Raw genomic sequence first — 27,982 nt, 5'->3', positions numbered from 1 at the left:
ATCTGTCGATGGACATCTTGGCTCTTTCATACATCTCTCTTTTTTGAAAAGGCTTATTTATTAAGCTTCTGGACTCCACCATTTTTTAATTACTAATCACAGCACATCCAAATATGTCTCACATTCTGCTTTCATAATTTACTAACATAGTTAAAATGTGTGTAGGAATATTTTAAAAGAGTATTGGAATTTTTAGTTGTATCCTTTTTTTTAAGAGTGGGAAAAGTCATAAATAGAAAATCTCTTGTGAAAAGTACAAATACAGGTTCACAACTCCTTATCTGCAATTTTGAAATCCTCAAAACAAAACAAAACAAAAAACAACTCTGGAAAGTGAAATGTTTTATGTAACTGACTTGGTGGCAAGACTGGACCCAAAGGAACCTAAGGCTTTTTTCTAGGCTCTATGTAATCTATGGCTGTTAATATTCTCTTCTTTACTGCAGAAATGTAAATGTATGTGTGCTCAGGATTGTATCCTGAGCTGGCCCTGGAAGTGTCCTACAATATATGATATATGTACAATATTCCCTTTCCAAAATCTTAAAATTTCTGACTTATGAGATAGATCTGGCCCCAAGGGTTTGGAAAGAGAATTACAGACCTGTCTTAGAAAAGTGTAGGATAGATATGTATATGGCACAAAAATAAGAAATTATTTACCTGACAAATGAGTCTAGGGGTACAGATATTTCATGATATGAAATTTGAGAGGAGAGTCAGATAAGCGTCAAGCTGACCTTCATTTAATTAATAAGAAAATTAGGGGGGTGGGAGGTGTTCAGCAACTTGCCCAAAGAACAGTTGGAACCTAGGCAGTCTGGCTGTAGAAATCATGCTTTTATTTTTTTTTTAAAGATTTTATTTATTTATTTGACAGAGAGAGACACAGCGAGAGAGGGAACACAAGCAGGGGGAGTGGGAGAGGGTGAAGCAGGCTTCCCACGAAGCAGGGATCCCAATGCGGGGCTCGATCCCAAGACCCTGGGATCATGACCTGAGCCGAAGGCAGACGCTTAACGACTGAGCCACCCAAGCACCCCTAGAAATCATGCTTTTAAACCACAAAAATGTTGTTACTGAAGACTTCTGAATGGCCCCACTGTCAGCAGAGTGAGACTGAGTCTCTGAGCTAAAAGCACCAGGATCTTATGGAAATGCATACCTTTATAGGTAAAACCCTAGGCTCCGGCAAAGTGTCACGCTGGCTCATACATGAAATTGGAGGATCCTTTTAAGGGGAAAAATGAACAGCCCCAACGAAATAACTATGGGAACTCTGAGACTGTGGATTTCACCTGTGCAAATGAGATGGCCACAGTGAACTTCCAAGCAGCTCTCTGTGCCTCTTTTTTAAAGAGCAGAAGATTCAGGATCACCAGACATTTAAGGAAAATGTCAAACATGAAACAGATCAAAATAATCAATAAAAAGGAAACTAAACAGGACAGAAGAAATACAAAAAGTAGAGAAAGTTAAAAAATATATGTCATTATTACCTTCAGGGATTAAGAGGAGAAACTATATCAATGAAAGCAAAACAGGACACTATAAAATAGGGAGGTGGGTACCCTGGAGGATAAGATAGAGCACCCAGAAATTAAACGTATACTAGCTGAAAGTTCAACAAAACTTTGGAAGGTAAAGTCAATGAAATTCCCCAGAGAGTAGTTCAAGAAAACAGAGATCAGAAAAATTAGAGAAGTTATCCCGAAAGTTCTTTCAGAATAGGCTTCCAGAAAGAGAAACAGATAAAATGGTGGAAATGAAATTATCCATTTATGGCACAGTTTCAAGAACTGAAGAATGAGTCTCCAGACATGAAAAATCCTAAGGGACTGGAAAAATAATTTAAAAAAAAAAATCCAAGCGCATTATGCAATTTCATAATAGTAGTAGTAAAAAGAAAATGTTAAGAACTTCTGATAATTGTTCGAAAATTTTCTAAGACCTTGGTGGGGGGGTGGGAAAACAACAGACATATGGAAAGATGGGAACTCATGGAAATTCCTTAAACAAAGTAAGTGTAAGAGAAATGAAAGGTAACCATGGGGCCTTGCTTGGCTCAGCAGTAAGCAATGAGTTGGTAATATAAATACTGATGACTGATTTAACCAAGGATAAAGTTTGTCTCTGGGATCTAAATTCCCAAATACTGTAAGAGGAGCCAACAGATAATATGTAAATACAAAATTTTAAAAAATAAAAGAATGTAATTGTATTACTGAGAAATAGGAAGAAAGTTACTAAAACAGGGGTTCCTGGGTGGCTCAGTCGGTTAAGTGTCTGATTTCGTCTCAGGTCAGGATCTCAGGGTCCTGAGATTGAGCCCGGCATCAGGCTCCAAGCTCAGCAGGGAGTCTGCTGGTCCCTCCTCCTCTGCCCCTCCCCCTGCTCATGCTCACGCGCTCTCTCTCTCTCAAATAAATAAATAAAATCTTTTAAAAAAAAAAGGTACTAAAACAATGTTTGAAAAAGCTGAAATGGTTACTTCTGGGGACGGGATACCCAAATTAGAAAGTAAAAATTTTCTTCATTTTTTCATATCTATAAGATAATCACTATATATACATTCAAAAATTTGAAATATAAAAATACAATTTTCTCCTTGCAATCATTCTATTAATACTGGTATTGTTGATATTTGCCTTTTCATTTGTAGTATTATTGAGTTAACCATCTATCATGAATATTTCACCTCAATACACGTGGACCTCTTCACCCTTTTCAATCACTGTATAGGATTCATTCTCTGGTGTATCATTATTATTTTTTCTTTTTTGTCATTTGGATATTAGGGTGTTTCTGATATCTTGCTATCAGCAACAATATATTGGCAAACATTCTTATTACATTATTTGTGCCCACATGTGCTGTCTTTCCTCAGAAAGCATTGCTGGAAATGATACTGCTGGTTGAAAATCTACATCTTTTCACAAAGATTTCTCCATTACTTTCCAAAATGTGAACAAATGTAGACTCCTACAAATCATATTACCTACACATAATGATAATGTTGACTCTTGCATGCAGTATTTTTTCTTTCTATGATTTTGTTGTGAGAGATAAAACCTTCTGGAGAAAAACATAACATTAACAGAATAGAGGTTTTGCTTGCATTGCTCCTGAATTTAATGAGAACACCATTTGTCATAACTGTTTTCTGAATAATTTCTTAAAAAAACATTTGGTTTGTTTTTCTCTGTTCTGTTAAGAAAAAAAAAAATTCCAGTTCTACTTTGTGAATAGTTTTAAGAAAGATAAATGTTAAATTTTATTTACTATTTTGACATTTATCAAGTTGTTTTCAGTTAATGTGTACTCACAGACAATAAATTCTTTGCTGTTCAAGTTAACAGCAGAATGGTTTTTTAAATTATTATTTTAGAGAGTGTATCTGAATAATTGTGTTTTGTATAAATACATGGATTTCTAAGATCAGAATCTGAGTGATAGGTTTACTGTACTGGAAGAGGATTCCCTGAGAGCTTATAACTTTTTCTTATCTACTGAAATACACAAGACGATTTACTTGACTGATTCAGGGAATTATCTTTTTTTTTTTTTAACATTATCCTTAAGGAGATTCGCCAAAGAGCATTTGTCATATAGTCACGGATGTGTATTTGAAAGGCTTATGAGCTTTTTCAACAAATGTACTTTTGTTTTCCTTTTTTAGGGGTACAGCAATTGCTGGCATAGTGTTTGGAATTGTATTCATCATGGGGGTCATCGCTGGAATTGCCATATGTATCTGCATGTGTATGAAAAACAACCGCGGGACCCGTGTGGGCGTCATCAGGACCACGCACATCAATGCCATTTCCTCCTATCCTGGTAAGCACAGTCGCTCACTCCTTCTGAAGGAAGAGTCAGATTTGTTAGTTATGCTTTACTCCTTGGAGAGAGGAAACATTGAAGACTTTCAATGCAATGATCTCCAAGAATGTAGGGCATTTCTAAATTAATGTAGACTGAAGCTCTAGCTTTCCATGAAGATTACTTAGATCCAAGTAATAAAATCTAGCTCATATTTGAAGGTATTCATATTTTTAATGCTTGTCTTATTGACTACAATTCCCAACCAGCCAGAGTTAAGAGAAATAGACAGTTCACACCCACTCTACCTGCCAAAGTTCTGAGTAGTAATTATAAAGTGTAAGTGACATGTCTTAACAAACTGGCATCTGATTTAATAGGTATGTATGTCTTAAGAAAAAGGATTGAATGAAGTTTTTATGTGTCCTCTGTATGCAAGGAAAACAGTTTTAACATAATATGAACATTCTCAACAAAGAACAAAGGTGATACATTAAGAGTTCAACACGTTATTTGTTGAGAATCTGCTAGAAGTTCTACATATAAATATATTGAATACATATGACTCCATAAACAAAATACTGCAATTTGCATTAGGTAATTGCTCAGTAGTGCTTTCTAAGACAGTCTGTATATGTACCATTTGACATATAAAAAGGAGTCAAGTTTTGAATTTAACACATTCTTAGAAAGATAATTTCCTATCCACAGCCATGTCCTTCCTTAGCCCCTTTAGAGAAGAGTGTCCCTTTTACATGCAATATGCCCCATGTTTCAATTCCCTAATGACCCTTCCTCTCTTAACTTTTTCCCTATCGTCTTCAACTTAAGGGAACAAATTTCAGATGAATGTGAGAATGATCATTTCTCCTGTTCCTCTTTTGTCAGTTCCTCCTCTTCTCCAATATCCTCATGTTGGAGTGTCTCGAGGATCAGACTTGTGTCTTTTTCTAGACTGTATCTACACTTATTTCTTTGGTTATATCATTTGGCCTCATGGTATTAAGTACTATTTATATGCTAATACCTCCCAAAATTATAAATTTCCATTCCGAACCTCCTTCCTGAATTTCAGATGCATTTGTCCCACTGCCTACTGGACATCTCAGATTGGATGTCTTATAGCTATCTCAATTTGAACGTGTTCAATGCTATACTTCTGATCATCACCCCAAACCTCCACTCACAGCCTTTATCCTCTCAACTGATGGCATCTCTGGACTTCTAGAGGCTCAGGCCAAAACCTTTGAGTCATCTTTGACTCCTCGCCTCTGTCAAACCTACGTGCAACATACTAGGAAAACTTCCAGTCCCATCTTCAAAGTATATACTGTATCTGACTACTCACAGTCCCCATTGCTCTTTCCCTGGTGGGAGCCACCCTCAGCTCTCACCTGCTTTGCTGTGATAACATCCTAACTGCTCTTCCAGCTGCTACCTTTGGCCCTCAGGGGTCTATTCTAAACCCAGTAGCCAGATTGAGCCTTTTAAAGTAGATGTCAAATTATATCATTCGTCTGTTCAAAATCTTCCAATGGCTTTCCATTTTCTCCAGAGAAGGAAAAAGCCAGTTGTTCCTCATTTTATCCAGAGTAAAAAGCAAATTCCTAGCCAGGGCCTGCAAGGCAATGCATGAATTTGCTCCTCTTTTTATTTCTCTGACTTCATTTTCTTCTCTACTCCCTCTTGCCACTCTGCCTCCAGTCACACACTTTTGTGAACAAAGAAACACACTCCACATGCTCTGTGAACACAACGGGACACACTCCCATCTTAAGGCTCTGCCTAGAACATGGACTCCCTCACTTAATTCAACTTTTTGATCAAAGATCACCTCCTGAATGAGGCCTGCTCTGTTCTATTTAAGATTGTATTATATCCCAGCCATCAAAAAAAATGAAATCTTGCCATTTGCAACGACATGGATGGAAGTAGACAGTATTATGCTGAGCGAAATAAGTCAGTCAGAGAAAGACATGTATCATATGATTGCACTGATATGAGGAATTCTTAATCTCAGGAAACAAACTGAGGGTTGCTGGAGTGGTGGGGGTGGGAGGGATGGGGCGGCTGGGTGATAGACATTGGGGAAGATATGTGCTAGGTGAGCCCTGTGAATTGTGTAAGACTGTTGAATCACAGACCTGTACCTCTGAAACAACTAATACATTATATGTTAAAAAAAAAAAAAAAGAAAAAAGAAGATTAAGTAGGAAGGGAAAATGAAGGGGGGGAATCGGAGGGGGAGATGAACCATGAGAGACTATGGACTCTGAGAAACAAACTGAGGGTTCTAAAGGGGAGAGGGGTGGGGGGATGAGTTAGCCTGGTGATGGGTATTAAAGAGGGCACATATTGAATGGAGCACTGGGTGTTATACGCAAACAATGAATCATGGAACACTACATCAGAAACAAATGATGTAATGTATGGTGATTAACATAACATAATAAAATAAAATTTAAAAAAAACTTTAAAAAAAGATTGTATTATATCCCTCCCCATTGTGTCCTCCTTAGTCTACTCTATTTTTTTCCAGAGTGCTTTTAATCTTCTAAGATACCATATAGTTTGTCCAATTGCTATATTTATTGTTCATTGTCCATCCCTTCCTCCTAGCTCCACAAGGCAGGAATCGTGCTCTATTCTGTTCACTACCCAATCCCAATTATAATACCAGGACTGGCACATAATGGGCACTCAGCAGACACATCTGAACAAGTGAGGAACACAACTCATGACAAGATCTGATTTAGTTATATATCAAAACCCAAGGAATTTGTCTTAAATTCCACCCTGGAATATGTAACTTTTACTCACTACAAAAGCAATTCACAATTTTGAATCTTTCCAACTTACTAAAAATATTGCTGGGATTAGTGTAATGATGTTAGAACTAAGGTATAAGGAAAAAATAGGGGGAACTATTTTTTATTCTTCACATCTCCCCATTTTTACCTGGTCAACCCGTAAGTCAAGAAAACAGAGGAGAGTCGGAGACATTAATTGGAGAGAAGGCAAGGAGAAGCCTTCTGTAGATAACATTCCAGATACACTTTTGCTCAATCAAAAAAAGTTTAGTTAAAATTGAACATTAAGCACTTTAAAACATAAAAAATATTTTTTATAAAATTAGAAGAGAAGATACAAAATATTTTAATGTGAGGGCTTGTGTTTTCCTGGGTTTGAGGTTTCTATTTCATGCATGGAAACATGTTTCTAAAACTTTAGAGTGGCATCATTTATACTGGCAGATCACAGCAGCCTGTTACATTTTCAGTAAATGCATTGTTCTGGGAACTGAATAATGCGAGAAACATCATAAACCTTATGGTGGAAGCATTTTTACCACAAAAAAGCTAGATCTTCAGAAAGCATAATGTGCTTGATTATTTCTCATTTCCTTCTCAAAGTCACTAATTAAGCTTTTACTTAAAAGATAGGAAAAAACACAGAGTAGTATTGAATGCTTTTCAAAATCTTTCATCCTTGGAAATATAAAATATTTTTATCCACAATAATTAATTAACTTTGTGATAAATGAGATAACAACTCAATTTACTGTATAGTAGTCCTTCAGCCTGGGGGCCACATAACATGAGTAGAAAATAATTTAGCCAAGGTAATATTCCTTGGTGAAAGTCTTGGTGAAAGTGCTCAGTGGGGATACCTACAGTGGAGATTATTGCTGTGCCCTGGGGAGGAGATTACTGAGAAAATGTGATCTACCACACCTGATCATTTGTTGGACAGTGACCTTCCAAAATAGTTTTTTATTCCTGTTATGTTGGGTAGAATGAACAGTGTCTTGTTCAAATACAATTATTTAAAAAACTGCTAGTGTGAAAATAAAAATTATTTGTCAAGTCTTATATTTCCAATACTCTCCAGAATTTCAGTGTAAACAAAAGAAAGTGATCATGTTAACCCTTTAAAAAAATAGATTTGGATGATACACACTTGAAAGAAAACAATACAGAAAGACTATAACAGAAGGCTTGGCAAAAATGTAAAAATCAAATGATTTTTAACCAAAATTCCTTTGGTTAAAGGAAAACAAGAGATTTCAATGTTATCAAGAAATTTGTGATCTGAAGTCCATTATTGAGTCCCCTGGTGATTGATAGATGATGGATAGATGATATAGATAGATAGATAGATAGATAGATGATAGATAATGATAGATGATAGATAGATAATAGATGATAGATAGATAGATAGATAGATAGATAGATAGATAGATAGATAGATAATGGACAGATAGATTTAGGTAAACCATGGAGAAAGAGGGGAGGTTCTGGGGAACAGAAAAATGACAAAGGATACATATTGAAACGAGTTGTGGAATTGGAAAAATCATCATTTTAAAACCATCATAAGAAAAGTTTGGGACAAGAGTCATTAATGGGTATTAAATTTGGGGGGAGAGGTTGCAGTGCGGCAGGACATTTGCATGGTCTTAAAGTGTCTTACCCCCAGATTTGTTGCTAGTTATAAAGAGAAAAATAGTAACTATATAGTGGAGAAACCAGACAACACCTTGACCAGGCGGTAAAGATTAACATCACCAAAAAAGGACAGATGGACATCTTGCACCTTTGGGTGTTAATTACTCTGAGGATGATATAACTTCATGTGTGTAGGATTCTGGCTGAAAGTTCACAGCCTGAATCTAAACATGAGAAAAGATCTGACAAACCCAGGTTAAGGAACATTCTATAAAGTAACTGACTTGTAGTCTTTAAAATCTTTGGAAATATTTCATTAAGAAATCAAAACTCTAGAGGCACCTGGGTGGCTTAGTCAGTTGAGCATCCAACTCTTGGTTTTGGCTCTGGTCATGATCTCATGGATCATGGGGCCAAGCCCCAGATAGTGCTCCATGCTCACCCGGGAGTCTGGTTGCAGATTCTCTCTGCCCCTCCCCCCACTCATGCACATGTGCACGATTTCTTTCTTTTTCTCTCTCTCTCTAAGATAAATAATTTTAAAAAAAGAAATGAAAACTTTATTTGCATCATTGAATTCACAAATGAAGGCTGCCTTATTAGTATATGTACTGAACATGTGAAGACTTTCGTGTACTCATCAAAGGATTTGGTGATATGAGGGTATTCTCTTCTGATTGTGCCTATATTCTTACTGAAATTAGAAGCAAGTCTTCTCCTGAAAGTGAGATAAGGAGATGCTTGTAGATAAGGAATCTCAGAGAATGGAGGGGTGGTGAAATACCTACAGGAACGCATAATTTCCAAGCAATGCCAAAAGTCTCCACACTTAAGAATATAGTCTTTCATTGAAAATGAGATCAGTCAGTATGATTGTGCATTTTTCTCTAGCCACATGAAGCTCCTAGATACAAGTCTGGGAGAGCCAAAACGTTGAATTTAATCAAGATTGGAGTTTTGTCAGGAAATGGGGAGAAAAGGAGATAAGAAAGTTGATGATAAATGCACAGAAATAATTTTAGTGATGGACCATAAATCTAAGCTGAATAAAGAAAGACATGAAGACAGGAAAGAGGTTACATTGGTTTAAATTAACTTTTTTAAATGTCATCAGTAAAACTGGAAATCTAGGTGAGATTCAAGATACATTGGAATGTGTATTCTAGAAAGATAAAGAGTAGTGGTCAGATTTACATAGGTACAAGGGTGAGAAAAAGATTTTTAACACAAAAAAGTCCAGATATTTAAAAAATGATTAAAGAAAACAATTTAATGATACAAACAAACTGTTTAATACTTCATGAAGTGGATGGTCTTTGTACAGAGAACTGCAAAATAGGTGGAAGGCAGGGAGCTTTTACAGGATAAAGATAAAAAAACAAAGAAGAGAAAAACAGAAAATATCTGATTGGCTTGGGCCACATGGTTAACCTTGTTTGGGGTGGGAAGGAACAGGAAGTAAGTATAGAGCTCAGAGTTGGCTTGATGTTTGGGGATTAGCTGAGTGGCTATACTAAGTTTCCCATCAAGTGGAGCTTCACAGGGACATGAAAGCTAAGTTTTGGGTTGCTACTGTGGCACCCTGGGCAGGAGCAAGCTCCATCTTGGGCCTAGAAATTTACTTCAACATATGAATGTTGAAATCATCAAGAATACTAATAAAAGTTATGTTGCAGAGAAAGATAATGGGCCTGATGCTAAATCTTCAGTGAATGAGAGTCTAGGGCAGAGCACACCACAGATATTAACAAGGAGGAGTAGAAAGTAGTATAATCTCATGGTGTGTGCTACAAAAGAGCTCAGGTTTTTAAGGAGAGAATATAGACCATAGTCTGAAAAATGGCTGTGAGAATCCCAGAAAACACCCAGGGCACCTTCTGGCCTTATAGGATGTAGGATGTGGGGGGAAAGAATACTTCTGATTTAGTACTGCTGCAGAGGAAGCTGCCCTCTCAGGGGAAAATCTGACTTTAATAGGTGCAGTAAATGTCCACTTCTGCTCTCTGAACTATCTCATGCATTCTTCTCTCTTCTCAAAGCTAAAAAAAAAAAAAAAAAAAAAAAAGCCTTACTTTTCTCACTCTCAGTAGATCTCATTTCTCTGGAAAACAGACACAATTAGAAGAGGACTTCCTCATATTCTGAGCTAGAGTCACATGTAAAGAGATGGAAAAGAGAGGACACAAAGGGCTTTTCTGAGGACAGACATAGTGGTCTCTTGAGCACAGTGAAAGGGGGTGGGGAAAGTTTAGAAAATTAATGAGATTTGATGTATAAAGCCTTCCAGAGTTAGAGGTCTACAATGAAAGATGTTCTAAGAGCTTTTCCTCATGGTAACAGAGGAATGTAAAATATGACTGGACTTGTCTTGATGTTATCTGAGGGGAAGGGGAGTGATAGCTTCTAATAGTATCATCCTTTTGGGAACTACATCTTAAGCCACTGTTAAGGAGAAATGGGCAGGATTGGGTCTTTGTGGTGGGAGTGGAGGCAGTGGAGGTCTTGCTGGGAGCTCCGTGGGTTTCTGCTCCGAGTAAGGTTCAAGGAAACTGTGAGTAGTGTGGTTTGGGGGAGGGTGGAGGAGAAGGTTTGCTCCTAGCAATAATATTAGAAGTTGTCTTTTAAAATGTCATAAGCTAGGAATGCCTGGATGGCTCAGTCGGTTGAGCGTGTGACTCTTGGTTTCTGCTCAAGGCATGATGTCATGGGTTGTGGGATCGAACCCCGCATGGAGCTGCGTGCTCAGCCGAGAGTCTGCTTGAAGATTCTCTCCCTCGGCCCCTCCTCCCACTTGTTCTCTCTCTCTCTAAAGTAAATAAATAGATCTTTTTTAAAATGTCATAAGCTAATGCTAAGGTGTATTAAAAGACAAATTGAGGCATACTAGACATTTTAAGAGTTTATTTGAGCAAAAATTGATTTGAATCAGATAGCACCATACTGGAAATGATTAGGAGTTCCCTGCCTTATACAGAGAAAATGTAGAAGCAAAGAAAGGAAATTATTTCACTGGCTATAGCTTAAAGCCTAGTTGGCAATTTGTGACTGGTTGTCCTTAGTGTTTTGATTTTGTAACTTTGAAGCATTTACAGGCTTACATTTTGGTTTACTCACTATGACAATAGAGCCACCTCAGTATAAGAGTCTCCTTGTTTAATTAATTTAACAGGTGGTGATCATATTGCGGTATATAAATATATCAAATCAACATGTTGTACACCTTAAACTTGCATGATGTTACATGTCAATTATATCTCAATAAAAATTTTTTTAAACATGTTAAAAAAAGTCATGAGATTCACCTGTCCTACAGATATTAAAACCATTTAAATTAATAAATAATTAAAATGAGGTGTTAATGGTATAAAAAGATATGTGTTGATCATTGGAACAGAACTAGTACATTAAAATTTAACAAACTAAAGGAGAGATAACAAACAATGTGAAAAATGAGGATTAAGAAACCACATAGATAATTTGGCTTAGCTAAAATTTAAAACTTAAGAAAAATAAACTTTGACACAAAAATACACCAAATAAAATAACAGATATAAGGAAGCTTTAAATATATAAATAGAAATAGTTTGGCTATGAATCAGATATCCAAAAGAGAAGACAAATTTTTGAGTTTAACAATAGAGAAAAGATCAAAAAGATAACCATATATTTTGTTAGATACAAGTTTTAAATTTCAGTATGTCAGTAAGTAAAAATAATATAATTAACCATTTTGACAGTTATTTTTAGAAAGATACCTAGAAAAGACACATACCTTTGTATACTTGTTTATATCTTGTTATCTTAATTATATCTTGATTCTAATTAAGATTCCAGTTTTTAAACTACCAGTCCAAAACAAACAACAATTACCCAATAAACAGTAGGGGCACCTGGGTGGCTCAGTTGGTTGAATGTCTGACTCTTGGTTTTGGCTCAGGTCATGATCTCAGGATCATGGTCTCAGGGTCATGAGATCGAGCCCCACATCAGCTCCAAGCTCAGCGCAGTCTGCTTATCCCTTACCTCCCCACCCGCCCCGCTTGCTCTCTCTTTCAAATAAATAAATAAAATCTTTAAAAAAGAAAAATGTAAGTAAACTACAGACAGTAAACAAGTTGTAGAACAATGTCAAATCTAGCTACTATCAAAGAAATATAAAATAAAGAACTATTTTTTAACGTTAAATTACCAAAATATTAAATGATAACCGGTTAGTTGATTCCTGGAATCTTATTCTAAAGAACTAATTCAAAATAATAATAAAAAAGTCAATGTGTGAAAAGGTAATCATCTTTCCATTACTTATAATAATAAAAAATTGTTAATCTCAAAATAAGTGAACAGTCAGAATAATAGGCAGCCATTAACAATAAAGTTTATGAAGAATATGTAGCAGAATGAAAAAGACTATGTTATAATCCAAAGTAAAAAAGCATATACTCATTTTACATGACTACAAGGGTATAAAAACCACAAATGACTAGAAGAGATTATATAAAGATGTTACTTGTTAAATCGTGGTGGCAAAATTATGGATGATTTTCCTCTGTTTCCAAATTTTTAAAAATAATGTTGTATAGGTTTTGGTAACACCGTGCATCTTCCCTTTATGTTTGCTTCAGAGATGTTGGCCTGAGTGGGTGAAAAACAATAAATTTCTTTTATGAATTTCATAGCATCCCTAAATTTTGTAATATTGTAGAGAACTATAATGACATTAAGGATAAATGGCATATTTGCTGTACTTAAGAGAGTTGGAATATTGATGATGAAAGAATTTCAAAGGCACCATATCTCCAGCTGCATCCATACGTCTTCGAAAGATGCTTTGACCTTTAAGAAAGAACAAAACCTTTTAGAGTTAATCAGGAATTTTCTAAAATTGATACCTTGAAAAGTTTACTTCCTAGTGAAACCTTATTATCTGAAAGAAAGAAAGAAAGATAGCAGAGTCCACAGTTATACAAGTCTTATTTTAAAAAGTCTTCTAGTAGCTAATACTATAAAAGATGTGCCATGTTTATTTCATGATGGATAGTCCTCAGAATATTGCTCTTCTGCATATTATCACTTTATCAAAATTCAAAAGCTATATGAGTAGAGGGCCATATGAATCTAATCATATCTTAAATATTCATGTTCAACAAGCAGCTGTATAAACCATAGGGAATCTCACTGAAATGTCCTCTAGCAGTTTTAATGCAGATGGCAAAATACAAACGCTTTGTTACCGAAGCATAAATAGATACCACGGCTTCATGACAGAGAATGATGCAATCTGTAGACTCTTTCAGCGTGTGCTCCGCAAGTGGGAGGCAGGGAAAAGCTTCAACATAAAAACAGCTTAGAACCACATGCTTATAAGAAAAGTTCAATAGGTATCCAGCTGTAACTTCCTATTTTACATGGAGCCTGTATTTCTTGGCTTGGATGAAGTATATTCTAAATCTCTTTGTCTTAGTCCTCCTGGATATAATGAAGCAAAGGAGTGGGTGTAATGCAGAGGGAATGTGTGTTTAGACTCCACAGGAGTTGTTCCATTTTGTTATAGAAAACAAAGCTTTTGATAGCCCAGCCTCAAGTGTTTAAAGCAGCCTTAGAGAAGCTGAATACAGCTGTCCTCTGCTAGGAGCCCTTCGCCTGGAGACTTGCAAAGCCTTTGCTCAGTAGAGCAGTCCTCAGAGGACATCCCACCCAGTTCTCTGTCTCCATTTTCCTCTTTTCTCAGGTGACCCAATTCTGTGTCCTCACATCCCTGAGTACAGGCAGATCAGTAGTGGTTCAAATCATCAAGCTCCTGGTAAAACAAGCCAAATTAAAGGGATCCAGAAGAAACATTGTTAGTGTTTGCAAATAGGGTGAAGCCCTATGTTTTTGCATGCATATTGATCAGAACACTACCATAATCTTATTGGTAAGAGCACAATTTAGATGACATTTTATTTATTTTTTTATTTTTTTAAGATTTTATTTTAAAGTAATCTCTACACTTAATGTGGGGCTCAAACCCACAACCCTGAGGTCAAGGGTCTCATGCCCCACCAGCTGACCAGCCAGGCATCCCTAGAAGATATTTTAAAAATAAGTTTATTGAAATGTTGCTTGTTCTTTTCTGCCATTCTAATGTTTAAAAATCTTGGCCATTTATTTGCATTATTATGACACTAGTCTTGTGATTTAGGCTACATTCATAGTAAGCAATTAAGGTATGCCAGTTTCCAACCAGAATCATGATCTTGATGATAATTCAAATACTGGCAAATCATCAGAGGGGTTGCTCAGATGTTGCAGAATGATTGGTTCTTGAAGACATGGAATACTCAAGGGGTACCTCTCTTCCAACCCTTGACATGGGACTGAGATCACTACAAAATAGACACCAATACATGGTCATAATGAAGTGTACTAAATGTGATTTAAAACACACTGACATATATTACAGTAAAAAAATAATTTAAGAAACATTTTCAAATAATATTTAGAAAACTAAGTTCTTCATTCCCATCCACAAATGTGCTTGCCCATCCTCGCTTTTTTTTCTTATTCCTATAATGGCTCCATGACCTTCTAAGTTACTGGAGTCTAATAAACGGTGCCCAATACCTGGACGTCTTCTTTCACTCTCCACCTCTTTCTCTACCTACCTAGTCATCACCGAAGCACTCAGCTGCTCAAGGTCTCTTATGATTTTCCCTCCCAATGCCATGAGTCGTTTATAATCCTTCACATATGCTATTACATCATCTCTCCTTTTCTTCTGCTCACTTCAATCCATACTGCTGAGAAAATCACCCTCCCAAGCATATTCACTAGCATATTCAAAAAATCTTTGGTAACTGCACATCACACACTCCTTATGTGAAAGTCAAAGCCCACCATGATGATGATACCATCAGATTTCTCAACACTTCTTCCCATTTCCCCCTTCCATGTACTTTTTGCTTTCAACAAAAGTGCTCTCCTGCTTCTGTGCTTTTGTTCAATCTGGAATTAGCACCTAGTCTTTTCTTTATCTGCCCATTTAGCATCCTATTTCCAAGAAACTTTCCCTAAGCAACCAATTCTAAACATTTTGGCCAATGGTACCACTTTTTGTAGCACTTGCCCTTTCATACACGTGTCCTCAAACCAATAAAACTAAGATTTTTGCAGGCAAAAATTATGCCCTGTCCCAAAGTACTCAGCCCAGTGGTTTAAACATAGTAGACACTCAAATATTTGCTAAATGCCTGATGCCCTTTACTTTTTCTTTTTCAGTGGCACCACCCCCCTATAGTTATGACCATGAGATGGAATACTGTGCCGACTTGCCACCTCCCTACTCCCCGACCCCACAGGCTTCAGCACAGCGTTCTCCACCCCCTCCTTACCCTGGAAATTCAAGAAAACAATCCTTCTCCCAGAACAGAATATGTGCCAATCAGAGATCTTGCCTGGAATAAAATGCCTCTACTCAGAAACAGGAAAGGATTGCTCTAAGGAATACTTTTTTGGGTCAAACAATATGTCAGGTGGAATATCCAGGCTAAGAAATACTGAGTTTTTACCCCTCTCTGAGCTGACCCCATCTGGAGTACTGTTTGGTTCAATGGTATCACATTTGAAGAGATGTACTGATCAATGCAATCACATTCAGAGAAGAGTAATGAGACAGACAAAACATCTGAAAATCATATTGTTTAAGGAAACTGCAATATTGATCCTGGAAAAAGAAGAATGATGTAAGAGAGGAGAATAGCCTGGAGTACATAAGGAAACAACTATATTCTGTGTAGCTTTAAAAGTCAGAACTAGAATTATTCATTCTTTTGTTCATCAGTAAATACTGTTCAAGTGCATGAGAGCCTACTCTGTGCCTTTCACTGTTTAAAGCACTGGATGGAAGCTACAGAAACTTTGGTTTCTGGATAAGAACAAAGAACTTTGGTTTCAGGATAAGAAAGAGGAGTTGGAGCTTCCTTATTGACTAGATTGTTTTGTGAAGTTTCCTATTACCAAGACTTCAAACAGAATCTATCTGGTAGAGACATGTTCTAGAAAGGACAGCTAAATCAAACGGTAGATGGGTCCACTGGGACCCAAACATTCTGCTCATGGTTTAGTTAAGTATGAAGTAAATTTCTATGCCTCCAAGAATGAAAACAATTAGAGCAGTTTAATCTTATCTATTTAATTTGACAAGTTAAAACAGGATCAAAGGGACTCGACAGCTGCTTGAAGCCAAGAACTCTTCAGTGCTAGCTACTGCCGTCTAAAAATCATCTGACTTTAGTGTTTTATTATGACAAAAGTTATTCCAACTGTGGGAAAAAACACTGTATCAAGTTCTACAAACAACAGATACTTCATTTCAGATTAAAAGATTAGAAGCTGAATATTCCCATGGGATTTTACATCAGGGAGTAAAACTGTAGAACTTGACCGTGAAGATATATAACAGTTTATGAAAAGAAGAAGGGAAAATGAAATTTGCATTCTGTTCTGTGGAATTCCATTCATATGTAGCTTAGACAGATTTCTCTTCTGTAATATTTTGAAAATATATTCCCTTGAAAAAGTTATACAGTTAATAGAAAGGTTAAGATATTGACATCAAACTGTTGCCTTTTGCCAAAATCCAAATGTTATGAAGTGCCTAACTTCAAGTATAAAATTTTGGCTAAATAATTCTAATGTGCTGTATTTTGCTGCAAGTGACCTTAACATTTATATTTTTATGTGGGCCCTTTCATATATTTAAAATTTACATTGACAAAATACTGGGGGAGAGTGATGCCACCAAAATGGTGACATACATCAGTCCTAAATTTGCTCCCCCTTACAAGAACAACTAACAGCTATCCCAAAACAAGACGTCATTGAGAGAATCCTAGAACGCAGGATCGGAGCTGAAGAATACCCCCCACACAGACTTCAGAGACTGAGACAGACTGTATTAGAGGGGTAAGAGAAGTTACTGCATGTTGACTGTATTGCCCGTTCCCCAGGACAGTGCAGCACCATGGGGAGAGGTGTCTCCTGAGCCTCCAGTTCCTCCAGTGGAAAAGAGAACCCAAGAGGGAACAACCAGCACTGCCCCCACAGCACTGTGGGTCACTCTGTGAGCACCCCTACTCTCATCCCATACCACTGGAATTGCAGGGCTCAGCCACTGGAAATATAACTATGACAGAGAATGAGGGAGGAGCTTACAACAACCAGCACATGGATGTTGGCAGACCAAGTTCATATTGGCAGTGCCCAAATAGTAATCTCAACCAGTGGCTTTGCTCATCTGTAGAACCAAGCTAGAAGTACACTCTGACTGGGGAACTTGGAGAGGTACAGATCTGCCTGATTCAGATCCTCAAACAAGATGTTTGCCAGCCCTATGGCCCAGTTTGCTCATACATAGGCAGGGTACTGAGTCACAGCCCCACACACTGTGGAGAGTGCCTTCAGCACCATCTGACCAGAAGGGCTAGAGACAACTCCTGGAAGCTGTGTGGCCCAGTGGCACTTGAGCTGAGAGAGGAGCAGACAGAGCCAGTAGTTTGCAGAGCCATTGGCCTAATTTGGCCAGGGAACTTAAGGCGTGGATCTTCTTGAGTTAAGACAAAGAGCTTTACCAGTTTTACAGCTGCTTCTCCTATTGCACACAGAAAGGGAATCTAATTCATGGCCTTGCTCATGGCTAAATATAGCCTTCAGCGATCTGACCAGGGAACCTAACCAGAGCACAAGGGAAGCCATATAGTCCATCTAACAGCCCTACATACAGTGGCACTTGAACAGTGAGCACAACTTCCTCCATCTGCAGAGCATCACCTGAGCAGGGAATTCAGTGGACACTCAGGCCTGATTTGAAGCCCCCAAACAATGATCTCTATGTGCCCTGAACCTGGGCTGCTGCCCTGCCAAGCAGAGAAGCAGGGAACATAATTCCATCTACTACTGAATGCAGACCCAGTCCCAACCATCTAGTAAGCCTGAGCAGAGAATAAGGCAACTGAGGACCCCATCCTACAGCCTCTTGGATAGTGAACCAAGCCAGGAGTCATATCCAACTATTTTCATCCAGTGGTACAATACCCCATCCCTGTCCATCCAAGGCAAGTTGCCTTGACCAAAGCAGTCCATAATAGCAGGCCCTGCCTGCCCAAAGACATTACCAACAGACACACCCAGAAAAATAAAATGAGCTCACTAGTGAAGAACTATCTGTGCCAAAGCAAACCTATAAAGTCTGGAAAAAGAGATTAATTACTAAAATACTCAGATACCAATGCAAGAAATCAAGGATCATGAAAAATCAGGTAAATATGAGGCCACCAAAGGAAACTAATAAAACTCCAAGAACTGACCCTAAAAAAAATGGAAACCTATAAACTATCAGACAAAGAATTCAGAACAAATCTCTTAAAGAAGTTTAGTGAACTTCAAGAGAACAGAGACAGAAAACTAACAAAATTAGGAAAACAATGCATGAACAGGAGAAGTTTGACAAGGAAATAGCAACCATCAAAAAAACAAACACAGAAATCTCAGAGTTGAAAAATACAATAAATGAACTGAAGAATTCAATAGAGAGTTTCAAAAGTAGATTCAAACATGCAGAAAAAAAAAAAATCATCAACCTGAAGGATAGGACATTGGAAATTACCCAAGGAGAAAGAAAGATTAAAAATAGCAAAGAAAGCCTATGGAAATTATATGACAATGAAAAGAAACAATATGTGCATCACAGGACGTCCAGAAGGAAAAAAAGAGAAAGGGACAGAAGCAATAATGGCTGAAAACTTCCTGAACCTGGGCAGAAAAATGGATATATAGATCCACACGGCCCAAAGGATCCCAAACAGTTTGAACCTAAGGATAGAGGGCTACACTGAGACACATTATAATTATATAGTCAAAAGTCAAAGACAAAATATTTTTTAATAGCACCAAGAGGAAAGAGAGAACTTACATACGAGGACCCCCCCTAAGACTATTGGATTTCTCAACAGAAACTCTTCAGGCCAGGAGAAAATGGGATGCCATATTCAAAACATTGAAAGAAAATAACTGTCAACCAAAACTGTATACCTGGAAAAGCTGTCCTTCAGAAATGAAGGAGAGATAAAGACTATCTGAACAAACAAAAGCTGAGGGGGTTAATTACAACCAGACCTACCTTACAAGAAACAAAACACAAAAAGGTAACATGAATCTCACTGGCAATGACAAATATATAGTCATAACTGGATTCTGCAATATGGTAATAGTGATACATCACTCACTCACAACTCTAGTTTAAAACTTTTTTAAAGGAATGTAGCAAAAATAACCATAGATACAATAATCTGTTATTAGTTACACCAGCTAAAAGAAATAAATTATAACTGCAATAATCTAAAATGTGAGGGGCAGAAGTAAAAGTATAAAGTATAAAAATTGTATTTATTTATAGGCTTAATATAGGTTTAAAATAGGGTGTTATGAGTTTAAGATATATTATGCATGCCTCATGGTAACCACAAGGGAAGATCTTGAGGTAATCACACAAAAGAACACAATAAATAAGTCAAAGCATACTGATACCAAAAAAATCGAAACACAAAAAAAGAAAGCAGGATAAGAAAGAAGGAACAACGGATCTACAAAGAAATGAGGAAAAAAATTAACAAAATGGCAATAGTAAGCCCTTACCTATAAATAATTACATTAAATGTAAATGCATTACATTCTTCAATCAAAAGACATAGAATGGCTGAGTGTATTTAAAAAACAAGATCCAACAATATCAAACTAAAAGAGACCACTTTAGCCTTAAAGACACACATGGACTGAGAGTGAATATGAACAGACAGAAAAAAGACATTTAAAGCAAATTGTGCCAAAAAAAAAAAAAAAAAGCAGGGATAGCTATATTTATATCAGACAAAATAGACTTTGAAAATAGTAAAAAAAAAAAAAAAAAAAAAGAGTCAAAGAAGGTCATTATGTGATGATAAAAGTGTCAACACATCAAGAAGATATAACAATTATAAATACTTAAGTGCCCAAGATAGGAGCACCTAAATATATAAAGCAAAAACTAACAGAGCTAAAAGGAGAAATAAACAGTATCTCAGTATTTGAGGACTTTATTACCCCACTCTCAACAATGGATTGATCATCCAGACAGAGAATCAATAAGGAAATAGGAGAACAGTGGATTTGAACAACACTATAAGACCAAATGGACCTAACAGAAGTATAAAGAACATTCTAGCCAACAACAGCAGAATATACAGTCTTCCCAAGAGCACATGAAACATTTTCTTGGGCCGACCATATGTTAGGCCACTAAACAAGTCTTAGCAAATTCGGAAAGACTGAACTCCTACCAGGTATCTTCTCTGATCGCAATAGTGTGAAACTAGAAATCAGTAACAGGAGGGAAACTAGAAATCAGTAACAGGAGGAAAACCAGAAAATTCACAAACATATAGAAATTAACACTGCCCTCAACAACCAGTGGATCAAAGAAGAAATTAAAGGGGAAATAAAAAAGTTTATTGAGAAACAAAAATGGAAACACAACACACCAGAACTTATGGGATGTAGCAAAAGCAGTTCTAAGAGAGTTCATAATAATAAATGCCTACAGTAAGAAGCAAGAAAGGTCCCAAATAAACAACCTAACTCTATGCTTTAAGGAACTAGAAAAAGAAGAACAAATTAAACCCAAAGTTAGCAGAAGAAAATAATGAAGATTACAACAGAAATAGAGAACAGAAAAATAATAGAAAAAAGTAAACCAAACTAAGTGTTGGCTCTTTGAAAAGATAAAACTGACAAAACCCTAGCCAGACCAACTAAGGAAAAAAGAGAAAGGACCCAAATCAACACAATTACAAATAGAAAAGGAGACTTACAGCTGATACCACAGAAATTCAAAGGATCATAAGAGATTCTGCTGGTGAGAATGTAAACTGATGCAGCTACTGTGGAAAATAGTATGGAGAAATCTTTAAAAAATTAAAAATAGAACTACCAAATGACCTAGAAATTCCACTTCTGAGAATATATCCAAAGAAAATGAAAATACTACCTCAAAAAGATATCTTGTACCCCCATGTTCATAACAGCATTATTTACAATAGCCAAGACATGGAAACAATCTAAGTGTCCATCAATAGATGAATGGATAAGGAAGTTGTGGTGTGTGTGTGTGTGTGTGTGTGTGTGTGTGTTTACACAAAGGAATGTAATTCAGCCATTAAAAAATTAGGAAATCCTATTATTTGGGACAACAAGGATGGACCTTAAAAGTAATATGCTAAGGAAATAAGTTAGATTAAAAAAAAGATAAATCCCATATGATCTCACTTACATGTAGAATCTTAAAGAAAACAACAACTCATAGATAAGGAGATCAGACTTATGGTTTCCAGAGGTGGGGGGGTGGGAGGAGTGGGAATTAGAGGAAGGTGGTCAAAAGTTACAAACTTCCAGTTATAAGATAAATAAGCACTAGGGATGTAATGTACAACATAAGGACCAGAGCTAACACTGCTATATGATATATAGGAAAAGTGTTAAGAGAGTAAATCCTAAGAGTTCTCATCATAAGAACATTTTTTTCTTTTATTCTTCTTTACTTACATTTTATTGAATCTATATGAGAAGATGGATGTTAGCTAAACCTACAATAATAATCATTTTACAACATATGTAAATCAAACCATCATGCTGTATGCCTTAAAGTTATACAGCGATGCATGTCAGTTATTTCTCAATAAAACTGAACAAAACAAAACCGTGTATCACTTCTATTCACCAAAAGAACACTGTGATGAACACAACTTGCTAGTAGCTGGTTAGAAAGAATTATAAGAATTATATATTCTTCAGCCCAATGTGGGACTCTATCCCAGGACTCTGGGATCATGACACGAGCTGAAGGCAGACACTTAACCTACTGAGCCACCCAGGAACCCTAGAAAGATCTTAATTACAAGTCTGCTTAAACACTGCACTGCATGCATAAAAAAATACTGGGAAGAGATGTTCAAATTTTTATGTCACTTTGCAATTAAATCTAAAATGTTTAATGTAACATCATCATCATAATTCAGTGAAGTCCCAAAATGATGCTAAGAATTTTGCTGAATAAAATAATGAAAATAAATGTCTTAAGGTATAAAATTATAGTTCCTGTCCTTATAGTTAGGAAACTTAGTAGTTCACATAAGTAGCATATTTTCTTTCAAACACATTGATCTGACTGAAATGAGGTCTAGCTGTCAGTGAGATCTAAAAGCTAGATTTGTTTTGAATGACTTGCTTGATTTGTAGGCACTGATGATTTTCTGACTTATAAGGACACAAAGAATTCGAGAGTTCCAGCCTATTCTAGGGATTGGAATTTTAGCAGTACATATGCTTTCTCTCTCTTCTGCAAGTGTGATCAGATCCAATTACATGGCAGCTCTGCAACTCAAATTGTGGGGGTCTCCGTGACATTCACAATGTTGGTTGCAAATGAGCCATAAATTCCTTAAGAAAAATGGAGAGGAAAAGACCAGCGCAAATTGAATTCTCATCATCTTTGCCGTCAATAAACATTTACTGCATACCTCCTATGTTCTGCAAACATTACCCACATAGGGAGCCATCTGAGTCCACACCGTTGTTTTATGGCTTCCCTTAAGGCACAGCATAGACCCAAAGACCTACAAGCAATGACTATTTTTACTATTTATGTTTAGTGTCAGAAGAGCATAAATGTGCACATTATCCATATAGACTTTTGGAGTTCACTGATATTTTCCTAGATGATACACATTGAAGGAAAATACTATATAATGTGAAAGCTTTGAATTATGGTTATTTAAAAACTAATGTGTGTTCTGTGGCCAGAGTGTTTACAATAAACAATAAAATGAAATAACTCACCATAACGGGTTATATTTTAATTGTCTTGTGCCCATTTTGTTTCACCCTTCATTTCTGCTGATTTAGCCTCATTCTTTTGTACAGAAATACAGGACTGAAGCCAAATAGACTTTATTTTGAATCCTGTCTCCTGCCTGTATGATGGGAGACAGGCCACTTCGTCTCTATGAAATTTAACTTTCTGCTCTGGAAAATGTAAATAATATAATGAGGTTCATCAGGTTTTGTGAAAATTGGATGAATACATGCGAAATTCTAAGTATAGTGCCTGACACGTAGGAAATGTTCTATAAATATTAGCCAAAAATAAATTAACGAAAGAATACCATAAGGATGACAGCCTCTGGAATTATGCTATCCAACACGTTAGCCACCAACTACATATGGTTATTTGAATTTAAATAAATTGAAATTAAATTAGATGAAAAATCCACTTCTTTTGTCTCACTAACTACATTCCAAATGCTGCATCGATAGCCTCAAGTAACTAGCAGCTAGCTCACTGGGCAGTGCTTCTCTAGAAAAATCTATGCAGTGAGGTAGCAGGAAGGGGGTAAAGAAGCAGCACTACAGTCATCTGGTCCAGGAGAAACTGTGCACTTTGTCATTAATTGTGACGTCTTCCACAAATAGATTCCATGGCTGCGGAAGTAAGACTGTGATCTACAATGAGAAGCCCACTCAGTCTCTTCTCAGGGCCAGAAGCAGGGAAGCTATTGCAAGAGCTGAAGGGCTAAATCTAGAAGAGGGACTCTGGACCTGGCCCAGGAGCTGGTCAGACAGCTCGCAGTCTACTCCATTCTGCTGAGCTGCCCTTCTCAGCTCTAGAAGCCACTCTACGAGCACCCAGGGCCAAACATATCTTCCTAGGGTGCAGCACTGAGGTGTGCTCTTCCTTATTTCATAATCTTGTTCCTGCCACCAAATGAAAGCAGCACTTACCATTCACCCATTCTACTTTCAACCTATCCTTGTTTAGCCAAACCCATTTCACTAACTTTTGGCTCTAAGTAAGGGAGAGTCCAGGATGCATCAGACTATGTGGAGCCCATCAAAAGTGGAGATCTGGGTGCTATTGCTTTATTTGTAACTTAATTAAAACAACCTAACATCAGACTGCCCAAGTCACATGATCATCTTCCTAATCACCCCAGAAGCTGCTAAGGACTTCCAGATCCTCAGTCAGAATGTAGTTGAAATGTGGAATTTTAATTTTCTAATTATAGGCCCAAGCTGCCAGAGGGGGGATAGCTGAACTTGTAAGTTCAATGCTCTTCTGCTACAATCCCACTGTGTGGTATGATTCATTTCAAACTGTGTCAGGACCTCCAGAAAGGAAAGCACCATAACGAGCGTTAAAAAAGATCTCCAGGTGATTCTGATTTCCATCCTAAGCCTTATCCCACCCTTGCCACCTATGAACGTTAAGGCAGAGGAAGGATCAAAGGCTTCAGAGTAAGAGAGACTTTGTTTCTCTTTCATCTCTGTCACCTTCTAGCTATGTGCTCTACACCAAGTAACTCGGTTGCCATAACCTCAGTTTTATCCAAAATATGTGAATAACACCACCCTTGCCAGGTTGTTGCAATGATCATAAACAGTATACTGAAAACGTCTGTCATAAAGATTCTATCTGGGTTGGTGACTCAGACAGACACAAATATATATACCTATTCTCTTTCCAATTTTTGTACTCCCACTTCCGAGCCTTACCACTTCTATAAGCAGATAAATACCATTGCTGTGTAGCAAATTAGTTTAGCACTTAGCCGCTTGAAACAACACCATTAACGATCTCAGTTTCTCTAGGCCTGGAACCTGGGTGTGGCTTAGCTGAGTCCTCGGGCTCAGGGACTCCCTTTGGAGTCATCTCAGTGTGCATCTGAGGGTCTGCCTCCAAGCTCATTCACACACATGGAGGATTCTGTTGGCACGATTCTATGCCTATGCCTTACAGGCTTTTGGACTAAGGGCCTCATTTACTCACTGGCTATTTGCCAGAGACCACCTGCAACTTGAAATAGGTCAGCTTGCTTCCCCAGTGCAAGCAAGCAACGATAGCCATAAAGTGAGAGAACATGCTAGCAAAATATAGTGCCAGCAAGAGGGGAGTCACAGACTTAAAACCCAGTCTTGGAAGTGACATCCCATCGCTTTTGCCACTTTCAGTTCCTTAGAATCAGGTCACTAGGTCAAAGTCTGCACAAAAGAGGAGGAGATTACATGAGGGCACAAATACCAGGAAGCGAGAGCATTAGCTATCTTAGTAGTCAGCCTACCATGGCAGGGATATTTCATCTCATTCTCTGTAAGTCCATTATTTGGAGTTTAGGCAATCTTCCCTCTAACAGGAATATACCAGCTCGACAGCTGAAAGAATCGCAGGGCCAAGCTTGGCTGTGATCAAATTGCTTTTAGTGAACTGACAGGGGTAGGACAGAGCCAGCGACAATCATAGGGCCATGCCACCTGGGGGAGTGCCGCTCAGGAATACCAAATGGAGACACACCACATTTGTGTTTCTCCTGAGCTTCATTTACGAGCTGCGCTAAAGCACATCGCATTTTGGCACGGAATGAAGTAAACCACACACCACATACCTTATAAACAAGTCTTAACGTGGCCCCAGTTCGAACCTTTGTTTCAACTTCATTCCAAGATATTTCATCTCCATCAAGAAAAGAATTCCGAGACCAGTTTCCAGATGAGTGTTCAGCGGATCGAGTTGCCACCTAACCTAATCTTGAATACCTGCACTAAAAATGGAAAACAAATCTAAGGGAATGTTTGGAACTGCAGAAACATGTGCTGGGAATTTTGCCTTCTCTGGATGCCTTAAGGAATAAATGGTTTTAAAAAATTGTTCGGTGAGACGCTTTGATTCCCGTTTTGGCTCTGCTTCGCCTCTTCCGACCCAGCTCTGAGCAGCTTCGAGTGTGCGCTGCCTGACACATCTTAGTGTGAGAGGAGGCGGGGAAATCATTTTCTGAATCACATTTGGATGTAGGCAATAAGCAAATAAGAGATCTCATCTTGTTTCCATGACCTGAAGGATGGCTAGAACCAAATGATCCAACGTTCCCATTTTTTGTATCTTATTGTTAAGTTAGTGTCTTCATTATCACACATCTTGTGTATTATTTTCTCTGTTGACTGGGAAGAACTTGAAGGCACTTCAGAAGAATTAAGTAGTTGAAAGTCCAGTTCCTTCTGCTTTGTCTGTGAAAATGCACCGAGAGACCCACTCCCTGGGTCTCTCACCACCACCTGAACACACAAGACAAACTTTCTTCTTCAAAACCTCTTTGACTTCTTCTGTGGAACTTCTGCTCATCTTTCCAGATGTAGCTAAAGGGTTTATACTCTAAGAGGTGTGGTTATTTCTCCAGTCAGAATTCATGGATTCTCACCTCTGCCCCTGTTGGTACCTGTTTTGTACCCTTCTTATATACCTTGTCACAGATTGGTTAAATGTGTTTTTAAGAATTAGAGGAAGAGAGTTTAGAGTGAGCAGCATATTCTCTGTGGTGGTCCATAATCCAAGATAGGGGTCAGAGAACTGGATAAAAGGCTACAGTTTCATAGTTTTTAACTGATGATATATGTCCATCCAGATATAGCTGGATTGTGTTCTTAAGCATAGTATTAATACATGTCCACTCAAGTAAATGAACATGCTCATCTTGACTGACTCAGTGAAACAAGACAACATGCCAGTTTGGAAGTGGTGCTCTTATAATTCTTCAGATTAAAATCAAGCTCATTTTTTTTTACCAATAACCAATGATTTAGCATTTATTATGTGCCAGACTCTGTTCTTTTTTATTTAAATTCAATTAGCCAACTTAGAGTATATCATTAGTTTCAGGTCTAGTGTTCAATAATTTATCAGTTTCATATAACACCCAGTGCTCATCATATCACGTGCCCACCTTAATGCCCATTACCCAGCTACCCATCTCCCCCTAGCCACCTCCCCTCCAGCAACCCTCAGTTTGTTCCCTACAATTATGAGTCTCTCATAGTTTTCCTCCCTCTCCAATGACTTCCCATTCTGTTTTCCCTCCCTTCCCCTACTGTCCTCTGCCCTGTTTCTTATACTCCACATATGAGTGAAACCCATATAATTACTGTCTTCTCTGGCTGACTTATTTCCCTCAGCATAATACCCTCCAGTTCCATCCACGTTGATGTAAATGGTAAGTATTCATCCTTTCTGATGGCTGAGTAATATTCCATTGTATATATATACCACATCTTCTTTATCCATTCATCTGTCGATGGACATCTCAGCTCTTTCCCCAGTTTGGCTCTTGTGGACATTGCTGCTATGAACATTGGGGTGCAGGTGCTCCTTCGGATCACTACACTTGTATCTTTGGGATAAATACCTAGTAGTGCAATTGGTGGGGCACAGGGTAGCTCTATTTTTAACTTCTTGAGGAACCTCCATACTGTTTTCCAGAGTAGCTGTACCAGCCTGCATTCCTACCAACAGCGTAAAAGGGTTCCCTTTTCTCTGCATCTTCACCAACATTTGTTATTTCCTGTCTTGTTAATTTTAGCCATTCTGACCGCTGTGAGGTGGTATCTCATTGTGGTTATGATTTGTATTTCCCTGATGACAAGTGATGTGGAGCATCGTTTCATGTCTGCTGGCCATTTGTATATCTTCTTTGGAGAAATGTCTGTTCATATCTTCTGCCCACTTCTTGACTGGATTGTTTGTTTTCTGGGTGTTGAGTTTGATAAATTCTTTACAGATCTTGGATACTAGCCCATAATCTGATATGTCATTTGCAAATATCTTC

General features: G+C 37.6%; 1 protein-coding gene and 1 long non-coding RNA gene across 2 annotated transcripts in view; one reads left to right on the top strand and one right to left on the bottom strand.

Moving 5' to 3' along the window:
- CYYR1 (cysteine and tyrosine rich 1) overlaps positions 1 to 20,158 on the top strand; it is a 101,216-nt gene extending 81,058 nt beyond the window's left edge. Inside the window, exons 3-4 of the mRNA XM_032393358.1 lie at positions 3,680 to 3,837; positions 15,525 to 20,158. Of these exons, the coding sequence (XP_032249249.1) occupies positions 3,680 to 3,837; positions 15,525 to 15,709 (343 nt within the window). The 3' untranslated portion in view covers positions 15,710 to 20,158. The remainder of the gene's footprint in view (positions 1 to 3,679; positions 3,838 to 15,524) is intronic.
- The window catches only part of LOC116625057, a 51,287-nt gene extending 24,290 nt beyond the window's left edge, over positions 1 to 26,997 (bottom strand). Inside the window, exon 1 of the long non-coding RNA XR_004297990.1 lies at positions 25,772 to 26,997. This is a non-coding gene — a long non-coding RNA (uncharacterized LOC116625057). The remainder of the gene's footprint in view (positions 1 to 25,771) is intronic.
- Positions 26,998 to 27,982: the final 985 nt, after the last annotated feature.

Source organism: Phoca vitulina, unplaced genomic scaffold (genome assembly GCF_004348235.1).
Source record: "Phoca vitulina isolate PV1807 unplaced genomic scaffold, GSC_HSeal_1.0 scaffold72, whole genome shotgun sequence".
In the NCBI taxonomy this organism is placed as follows: domain Eukaryota; kingdom Metazoa; phylum Chordata; class Mammalia; order Carnivora; family Phocidae; genus Phoca; species Phoca vitulina.
This window is presented reverse-complemented; position numbering and strand designations above follow the sequence as displayed.